This window comes from Cynocephalus volans, chromosome 3 (genome assembly GCF_027409185.1).
Source record: "Cynocephalus volans isolate mCynVol1 chromosome 3, mCynVol1.pri, whole genome shotgun sequence".
Classification (NCBI taxonomy): domain Eukaryota; kingdom Metazoa; phylum Chordata; class Mammalia; order Dermoptera; family Cynocephalidae; genus Cynocephalus; species Cynocephalus volans.
The window spans coordinates 3,496,882-3,506,071 of NC_084462.1; the positions used below are offsets into that span (position 1 = coordinate 3,496,882).

Consider the following 9,190-nt stretch of genomic DNA (forward strand, 5'->3'; position numbering starts at 1 on the left):
ACCAGAGGCCTTCACATCTTTTCCTTCCCTGGGATGGACACCAGTTGCCTACACTTTAGTTATGTGCTTCCCTTTTCTGCTTTGCTGGCAGACCCAACTGCCGTGATACAGGCTGATATTTGTTTTCCCAGCCTCCCCTGCAGCTAAAATGTGGCCAGTTTGGGCCAAAGAAACATAAAGGAAAGTTTGCTGGTAGGCTTTCAGGAAAGCCCGCCCCCCGCTCCCCTCGCTCACGAAAGGGAGGAAGTGGGGTGCGTGTGTGAAAAGGGAGCTCTGCCTCCTTCATTTTGTCTTTGGATGCAGTTGTGTGAAGATGTGATCGCTGAGGTTGCAGCAGCCATCTTGCTGTATGAGGCAACATGCATGGAGAAAACGTGCCAACCCACTAGAGTGGAAAAGCAGAAAGATTCGAGGGCCTAGATCCCTGACAGGGTCACTGAGTGGCGGAACAAGCCTGAAACTACTCACCTCCATATTTCTTGCCACCATTTATTTTGTTACTTGCAGCCAAAAGAATCCTCACTAATGCACTCCCTAAATTTGCAATGAGAAATCCAGATGAAGACTTGTCATGCTGGAGAAGCAGCAGCAAGTCCAACTCTTCACTGGCACCAAAACATCTGATCAGTCAACAAATATTTATTGTCTGCTGTGTGCCAGGCTGTGTGTTAAATGTTGAGATAATGAAATGGTCTCTGCCTTTGTGAAGCTCTCAGTTTGAAGAGGGAGTTGGAGGCTATACAAGTAATTATGTATTTATGTACCAGGAGGGGGTAGTTCAGGAACTCTGGGACTTAATCCATGACCAAGGGAGGGGTATGGGGAAGGTCTTCTTAGATGGTAATGGTTACCCTTAGACTTCAGAAATGAATGACACAGAGGAAACAGAAGTGTTCCAGGCAGAGCAAAGTCTAGGGTCAAAGGCCTGGAGGCAAAACAAAGTGTGGCTGAGAGAAAGCCTGTACTGCTGCGGGGTGGGATGGGGCAGGTGCAGTTTTGGGAGGTGAGGTCCAGGAGGCTGATGGAGACCAAACAAGGCTTTGAAGGTCATGATGAGTTTGGATAATATCTGAAGGTCAATTTGTGACCATAAAAGGGTTTAAAGAAAAGAGGGACATGATCTGATCTGTTTTAAGATAAAGACTCTGGGATTTGGATGGGGTGTGGCCTGGAGGAGGCAAAGTGAGTGCAGGGGGACCTCTTCAGAGAACGTGACCAGGCTCCCTCTCTAGCTGGGAATAATACATCAAGTCCTGACTGTCCACCACAGAGCCTTGGAGATTGTGCAAACCACACAGTGAGATCAGCAGGAGTCCTTCCCAGCCCAGGAGTCACATCTCCTTAGTTACACAAATATAGGTAGAATTTTTTTCTGAGGTGAGAGGGAGTCAGGAAGTCCCACCCACTTTTGGGGTTCACCCCTCAGTCATAGCAATATTGAAACAGAAAGTTCCTGTGCAGAGCAGGCCACTGGCTCTGATCACACTTGTGTAGCTGCCCGAACAGTCTTTGGGCCCCCACTTGGAGAGACGACTGGACTGGGGCCCACGGCCTGGAAGAGAGAGGTGGGGCAGGGGTTGGCCTTAGGAGGTCCCCTGGTTGAGACACGACTCACCTACCTAACCTTTTCCAGCTCGAGCTCAAACCTTTCAGAAATTAGCTGGGTTCCCTCCATTTCAAGGAAAAACAAATGGCCAGCATCCTTGGAGGAACTAAACCGTGCAACAACCCAACTACTATGGGCAAACTTCCGTCTCACCTCAGAGAGGAAAATGGAAGTCTTGTCCAATTTTTATGGAAAGGAAAAAAGGAGGTCCCATCTCATCCTCTGTTGGAGGAGAAACTGGAATTTACTCTTCTTTTAATATACATTAAAGTTGGGTGGGAAGTCCTGTCCAAATTTTATGTATTAAAAAAAAATGATAAAGTTTTATCAACTTTGTAAACCAGCAAGTAAAACTGAAGGAAGAAAACTGAGAGCATCTCATCTCCCTGACTATGAAACAAAAAGCTTCACCTCCATTCCAAATTTAAACGGGGACACTCACGCTCACTTGGTGGCCCTTGGTTGGCCTAGGGTCCTCCAGTGGGACTTTGAAGGGCAGAGGCCATGGGGTCTGCACTGGGGTCACACTCTGCATCTTCTTTTCTGGTGGGGTGATCACAGGGGCCAAAGCGGGGGGATGCTTCTTTTTCTTAGGACTCTTTCCTGAAAGAGAGCGAGAGAGGGGAGGAGGAGAAAGAGGAACACGTGACGTGATTGGCTGCTCCAACATGCCCACCCAGCCAATGACAAGGAAAGTCCAGAGGTTAGAGCCTTATTCTGATTGGCTGGTGTGGAGTGAGGAAGGCGGGACGAATGACCCATGACTGCGCTGATTGGCTCAGCTAGATCTCCCATGGAGATCTTCCTAGGAAGCCTCCCAATTAACCTTGGTTTCTTCTTCCCAGGCCACTCACCCGGAAAATGACACAGGCAGCAGATGCACAGGAGGAGAAGCACTGCCAGTAGTGCCAGGCCCAGTAGGGAGCCCAGGACGATGCCAGCGATGGCCCAGGGGCTCAGGGTGGGGCCTGGAAGAGAGAAAGAGAAGGGAGAGAAGGGAGAGCAGGAGCCAGGACTGAACCCGAGTTTCCTAATCCCCTAACTCATACTTCGCACGAGGACCCAGGAGTCCACACCCCCCAGCCCTCCTCTCTCAGAACCCGGGGATTTGGGATATCAGCACTCTCGTTTGTCTCGTTTAACATTTACTGAGTGACTAGGATGTCTTGCACTCTGCCAGGTGGTGAGGCTCCATTGGTGGGCAAAGCAGGCAAGATACCTACTCTCCTGGAGATTAATCTAAGAGGAAAGTCAGCAATAAATGAGCAATAAATAACATAATTACAAATTGTGCCAAGAAGGGGGAAAAGGTGCTATGATAGAAATAATGGAAGAGGAGATGACGTTTAGAAAGGGTGGTGAGTTAAGGTCCCTAAGGAAGTAATGTTTGAGTGGAGACCTGCAGAATAAAGAACCAGTAATGCTAAACTTGGGGAAAGGGTGTTCCAAGAGGGAACAGAAAATGCACAGGCCCAGAGGTAGGAAAGAGTTTTCTGTGTTCAGTGAAGGCATGGTATGAGGGGGAGAGAGGTGGAGGATGAAGTTAGAGGGGCTATCAGGGACCAGATTCTTGGTGGAAGACTTTCAAGTAGGGCAGTATCATGATCTGACATAATTTTGGCTTTGATGTGGAGAATGCATTATAAGAGAGCAAGAGGGAGTACAAAAAGACCAGATAAATGGCTGTTGCAGTCCAGGCAAGAGAGGATGCTGTGTTTGACCAGGGTGTTGGAGTGAAGATGGAAAGAAGCAAATGGATTAGAAAAATATTTTAGAAGGAAAATTGATAGAACTTGCTGGTAATTGGGATGTTGGGGGTGATTTGAACACGTGGGTGGCGCCACTCACTAGGACGGGTAAGACCAGAGGATTGGAAGATGCAGTTCTGGGGGAGAAACATCAAGAGATCTATTTTGGACACATGATGTTTGAGATGCCAATTGGACATCTAAAGTGAAGATGTCAAGTAGAGAGTTGCCTTTTCAAGGTCTAGTGTTCGAGAGAGAGGTCAGGGCTGGGGATAAGACATTTGAGAGTCATATGAGTATTAATCATATTGGAGACCAAGAGTAGAAAAGATTGCAATGGGGAGAAATACAGGTCTGAGGACTGAATCCTGAGACACTCCAATGGCAGTGTTTTTAGTTGAATTGTATCCCCCCTAACAAGATATGTTGAAGTCCTAACCCCCGATACCTGTGAATATGACCTTATTTTGGAATAGGGTCTTTGAAGATGTAACCAAGTCAAGATGAGGTCATTAGGGTGGACTCTAATCTAGTCTCACTGATGTCTTCATAAGAAGGGGACAGAGATACGCACAGAGAGAAGGCCATGGGAAGCTGGAGGCAGAGATTGGAATGATGCAACTGCAAGCCAGGGAATACCAAGGATGGACAGACACCACCAGAAGCTAGAAAGAGGCAAGGAAGGATTCTACCCAGTCTCAGGGGGAGCACGGCCCTGCTGACACCTTGATTTCAGACTTCTGGCCTTTGGAACTATGAGAATAAATTTATGTTGTTTCAAGTCACCCAGTTCCTGGTCTTTTGTTATGGCAGCCCTATGACAATCATACAGGGAGGATCCAATGCAGCAGACTGAGAATGGTGGTCAGAGTACTAGGAGGAAGCCCAGGAGAAGGTGCTGATAGTCCCAACTCACCGGCCTGGTAGACTCGGCTTTGTGACGGAGTCCCTGGCCGGCCCCCCAGGGTGGGCAGGATACGCAAGGCCCAGGTCCTAGGGTTCCCAGAAGGGAGGGGCACCACGGCTGACCGCTCCCGAGGCCCCAGGATGAGCAGGGAGACCCAGTCCTTGAAGGTGGAGGTTCTGCCCAGGTCAGGCCCCTCTGGCCGTGCTTGGATCTCAAAACCGCTGATCAGGGCCCCACGCTCCACATCCCAAGTCAGCACTGCTGCATCACGGGCTCTCTGCAGCCTCCATGAGGAGACAGAAGGTCCTGGTGCGGGAAGGGGAGGAGTGGCTGGACTCTTAGGTCCTAGAGGGAAGAGGGAAGCGGGCTGGGGGCCTGGACTCCTAGATCCCAGGGTTAGAGGGTCTGGAGACCCAGATTCCTGGGTCTGAGAGAGGAAGGAACTGGGGTCCTGGACTCTTGGGTCTTAGTGAGGAGGGGGCCAGGGACTTGAACTCTTGAATCTGAGGTAGGAGGGGGTCGGGTGCCTGGACTCCTGGGTTTGAGGGAGGAGATGGCTGGAGGCCTGGACTCCTGGGTCTGAGGGAGGAAGGGCCGGATGCTTGGACTCCTGGGTCCAAGGGAGAAGGGGCGGGGGGCTTGGACTGCTAGGTCTGAGGTTGGAGGGAGCTTGGGGCCTGGACTACTAAGTTTGAGGGAGGAGGCTGGGGAACCTGAACTTTGGGTTTCTTTGAAAGGATGGGGCTCACCAATGAGGGTGATCTGGTCGCCCCCAGCACCCAGCGCCCCACTGCACAACACGGAGTAATTTCCCAGGTCCCTGTCCAGGCTGAAGTTGCCAATGAGGAGCTTCCGCCCATCTTGGCTGAGCCGCAGGCGACTCCCACTTCCTGAAGTTAGAGGCCGCCCTTCCCGGGCCCAGGATGCTCGTGAGGGTGGGAGACAGCCAGATGCCTCCAGTGCCACCTCTGCCTCCCCTGATCGTGTCTCCTCCACCAGCGGATGTAGCAACACCTCTCGGGGGGCTTCTGCAGGTAGGAGTAACCCAAACAAGAAAGTCAAGATCTTACCCTGGATTCAAGAAGCAAGTCCTATACCCTTTAAGTCAAATAACGGTAAACTATGGCACTTTGGCCAAATGAGAAAGAACTGCCCATTCACTCTCTCACTCACTCATTCATTCATTCATTATCTGATTTCCTCAGCAAACATTTATTGAAACATTCCATAGGCCAGGTCTTGTGCTGGGAAACTCCTATCATTCTCAACTATTCATTACTCTGAGAAGTAAATGCCTGATTTATTTCTGAACACGTGGGAAGTGACAGCTCTCTTCCTGGATCCAGGGGAAAAACTTTGTTCTTCTCTAAGTTGGAGTAAGGAAATTCCTCCCACCTTAAGAAGTCCCAAAGAACCAAAGTAAAATCCCCTTCCTCCTCAGGAAACAGCAAAGAAGCTCCCGCCCCTCTCACCCGGGGTGACAGTGCAAGTGCGCGTGGCCATCAGGTGTCGAGCAAGGCAGGTGACAGGGACGCCGCTGAGCTGGGGATGAGCGGGGACGGCCGCCACTAGCGGAGAGGGCACCGGCCCTGCTCGGACGCCTTCGGGGAGACCCTGGAACTGCAGGGAGGCTTCAGGGATCCCTCCTGGCCACGAACAGCGGAAGCGGAGGGTGCGGTCTCCGGGACCCCCTTCGACTGAGCACTGTGGAGATCCGGGGGGCAGATCTGCGGAGGGAAGGGAGCAATGAAAGAGCGAGTCCTCCCTTTCTTCTCTAGTCCCGCCTCCCTGCGCGTTGACTCCACCCCTTCTTTACCTAGCCCTGCCCCATAGTCGCTAACCCCGCCCCACACCTTCCCCCGGTAAGTCCCCGGCTAAGCGGGCAGCGGGCGGCCCCACCGACCTTAGTTAAGAAAACTGCACCTTCAGTCACTGATTCCTTTCCTCCCAAACTTCACCCAGCCCCTTCCTTTCTAGCTCCACCCCTTCTACCAGGTTACTCAGCTCCCTCCTTGATTATCCCACAGAAGCCTCCTCGTTTTCCAGATATCTCCGCCCTCCCTCGTGGATCCCGCCCTCTACCTAGGATGACCCCGCCCCCTCCTAGAATAACCCCGCCCCTTTCTCTTGTGACTCCGCCCCCTTCGCCAGGTAACTTTTCCCTTTGCGGTTCCCACTTACTTTGGCAGGCAACTCAGTCCCTTCTCTTTCTAACTTCCGCTCTTTGCCATTAAACTCCGCTGCTCACTGTGCCGGGGACGCGTCTTGCCCAGGAACGTGCGCCCTCTCAGTGCCGGCCGGCCCCTCCCTCCTGGTTCTCGTGGACACTCCATCCGGGCCCTTCCCCCCCCCTCCTCTTGCTGGCCCCGCCCCTTCTTCTAGGCGTTCCCGCCCCTCCCCGCCGGCCCCTCCCTCCTGGTTCTCCTGGACACTCCATCCGGGCCCTTTCCCCCTCCTCTTGCTGGCCCCGCCCCTTCTTCTAGGCGTTCCCGCCCCTCCCCGCCGGCCCCTCCCCGGCCGTCTCTTCCTGCAGCGGCCGCTCTCACCTGCCACCGTGAGGTTGAGCAGCGAGCGGCGGCGGCTGCCAGTGCGCGGGTTTGCAGCGAGGCAGGCGTAGGCGCCGGCGTGGCCCGGTCCGACCGCGGGCAGCAGGAGGCGCGGCCCCGCGGGCACGGCGGCCTCTGCCGGGTCCGCCAGGCTCCACGCGATGTCGGCTGGCGGCCGTGAGGCGGCGGTGCAACGCAAGGTCACGTTGCTGCCCGCGGTGACATAGGTGGCTGGGGCGGCGTCTCGATTCGAGGAGACCGTGATGACAGGGGGATCTGGGCCGTCTGGGGGAAGGAGGAGGTCGGGATCGCGGGAGTCAGAGTCACTCGGGACTCCTCCAGGACTCCCAGAGACTGGGCCCCCAGCCCCCTTCTCCCCAGGGACTCAAGACTCCCTACCCCGACCCTAGACATTCCCCCCACTCACAAAAGACGCTGACGTCGGCTGCAGCCTCGGTGTAGCCAAAGGGGCTGCGGACGTGGCAAGTGTACCGGGCGTGGTCGCTGCGCACTGGGCGCCCGATGAGCAGCTGGTCGCTCTTCGCGCGGATCCTGGGCGGCTGCGCTCCCTCGGGGTCCGCGGCCTCCAGGGCGCGTCCATCCCGGCTCCAGCTCAGCTCCCCTCGAGCCGGCTCCCACCCCACGCAGCGTAGCCTGAGCTCGGCTGCTCCCTCCTCTGTCTCTGGGGCCTCGGGCTGCATCGACAGCTGGGGTAGGGGCTCTGGGAGAAGGGGAATGGGCTCAGGACCCGCTCCGGGAGCCCGGCCTCCAGTCCTCTCCTCCCTTACACCCAAGACTTTGGGCCCCAGCCGCTGCCTCCTCTTAACCCGGGTTCGGGCTTCCATCCCTTTCCTCTCACAGACCCATGAGTCTGACCCCCCAGCTGTCCTCTCTAAGACCCAGGAGATCGGGAGAGGAGGCCCCCAGCCCCTTTCTCCCTCAGACCCAAGAATCCAAGCCTCCAGGAGTCTTGATCCCACGTCCAAACTTTCTTAAGCACCCCTGTCTTGGCCCCTAGCCCCTCTCCTCTTCCCTCGACCCGGAAGTCCTCTCTCCCCCATCCAGGGACCCCTTTCTCTGGGGAGGAAACATCCTCAGAACACACTACAGTGACTTGCCCAAAGATCTCCAGAGCAGAACAGGCCCTGCAACCTGCACTCCAGACCCTAGGGACCACTTACCATACACGCCCACTGTGAATTCCCGAATCTGCCTGGAGACCCCACCCCGGATGACCTCAACTGTGTAGATCCCCGCATCGTCCAGTTGGGCAGAGGCAAGTTCCAGACCTCCTTGGGCCTGGTCAAATTGCAGGCGTTCTTGGCGAGCAGGGTCCAGGCTAAGCAGAGGAGCCCCTGGCCCCAGACCCCCAGCTGCCAGCACCTTGGAGCCCCGGCGCCAGACCACTAGGGGCGCAGGGGGACCAGGGCTGGGGACTGGAACCAGGGGAAGTCGGATAGTGGTCCCAACCAGCACAGCAAAAGGCCCCCCCACCTGCTGAGGGAAGTTTGCCTCAGGGTGGGTCTCAGCAGGAACTTTGGATTCTGGGCTCTGAGTGGAGTTTTCAAGATCTAGATCCTCACTGGAGAATTCTGAACCTGGGGTCTCAACAGATACATTGGTATCGGGGACTTGAGCAAAAATGGTTGAAGCTGGGGTCTTAACAGAGAAGGAAGGCTCGGGGTCTTTGGCAGAAACTTGAGAATGCGAGATATCAGGAAATACTTTGGAACCAGGGATTTCAGAGAAGGTAGGATCTGGGCTCAAATTTTGACCCTCCGCAGTAACATTTGGCCAGAAGGACCCAGACACATCGTTTGAATTCAGGGCCTCAGGAAACCAGTTGGAATCAGGGATTTCAGCAGAGGCTTTAGAACTTGAAGACTGGTCTGGGAATTTCCAGCTGGGGGGTTTGATGGAGGAAACTTTCAAAGCCAGGCCCTGGGAGGAGCTTTCTGAGTCTGAGGATGAGGCAGAGGAGAAGTTGGTTTGCTGAAGTTCAGAAGAGGCTCTGAGGGCCAGGACCCCTATTCTGGAGGCTGCAGAGGAGAGGAGAGGAAGATGTTGGGGGAGGCTGCTGAGAACGGGGACTGGTGGGAAGAGGACCAAACAGGGGACTTACCCAGAAACAGGAAGAGAGGCAGAGCCTGCGAGGTGTCCATGGTGCTGGCCGCACCTGAGAGGACACTGGAGCGAGACCCAGAGCCTGCATCCATCCCTCCCGGGTTGGACAAGTCCAACAGGACTGGTAGCTTAGCTTCCTGGGTGGGGAAGGGAGCCAGTCCTACTGGGAGGTGCCAGGATCCCTCACACGGTCTGGTGGCTTAACCATCCACCCCACCTCACTCCTCTTCATCAGCTGGCCCATCTATGGGGACACCCA

General features: G+C 54.8%; 1 protein-coding gene across 1 annotated transcript; it reads right to left on the reverse strand.

Moving 5' to 3' along the window:
- Positions 1-624: 624 nt before the first annotated feature.
- On the reverse strand, positions 625-8,969 carry VSIG10L (V-set and immunoglobulin domain containing 10 like). Its single transcript, XM_063092205.1, has 10 exons — positions 8,930-8,969; positions 7,989-8,846; positions 7,235-7,528; positions 6,808-7,092; positions 5,734-5,988; positions 5,011-5,289; positions 4,271-4,567; positions 2,461-2,574; positions 2,049-2,209; positions 625-1,552 (listed from the first exon to the last, which is right to left on the reverse strand). The coding sequence occupies exons 1-10, from the start codon at positions 8,967-8,969 to the stop codon at positions 1,481-1,483; spliced, it is 2,655 nt and encodes an 884-aa protein (XP_062948275.1). The 3' UTR covers positions 625-1,480.
- Positions 8,970-9,190: the final 221 nt, after the last annotated feature.

What these genes read in the sequence shown, in the direction of transcription:
- VSIG10L (XM_063092205.1), bottom strand. Translation starts at nt 8,969, where the DNA reads ATGGACACCTCGCAGGCTCTGCCTCTCTTCCTGTTTCTGG. An exon ending in GCCTCTCTTCCTGTTTCTGG is followed by an intron (nt 8,847 to 8,929) that starts GTAAGTCCCCTG and finishes TCTCCTCTGCAG; the next exon opens with CCTCCAGAATAGGGGTCCTG. An exon ending in GCTCAACCTCACGGTGGCAG is followed by an intron (nt 5,989 to 6,807) that starts GTGAGAGCGGCC and finishes TTCCCTCCGCAG; the next exon opens with ATCTGCCCCCCGGATCTCCA.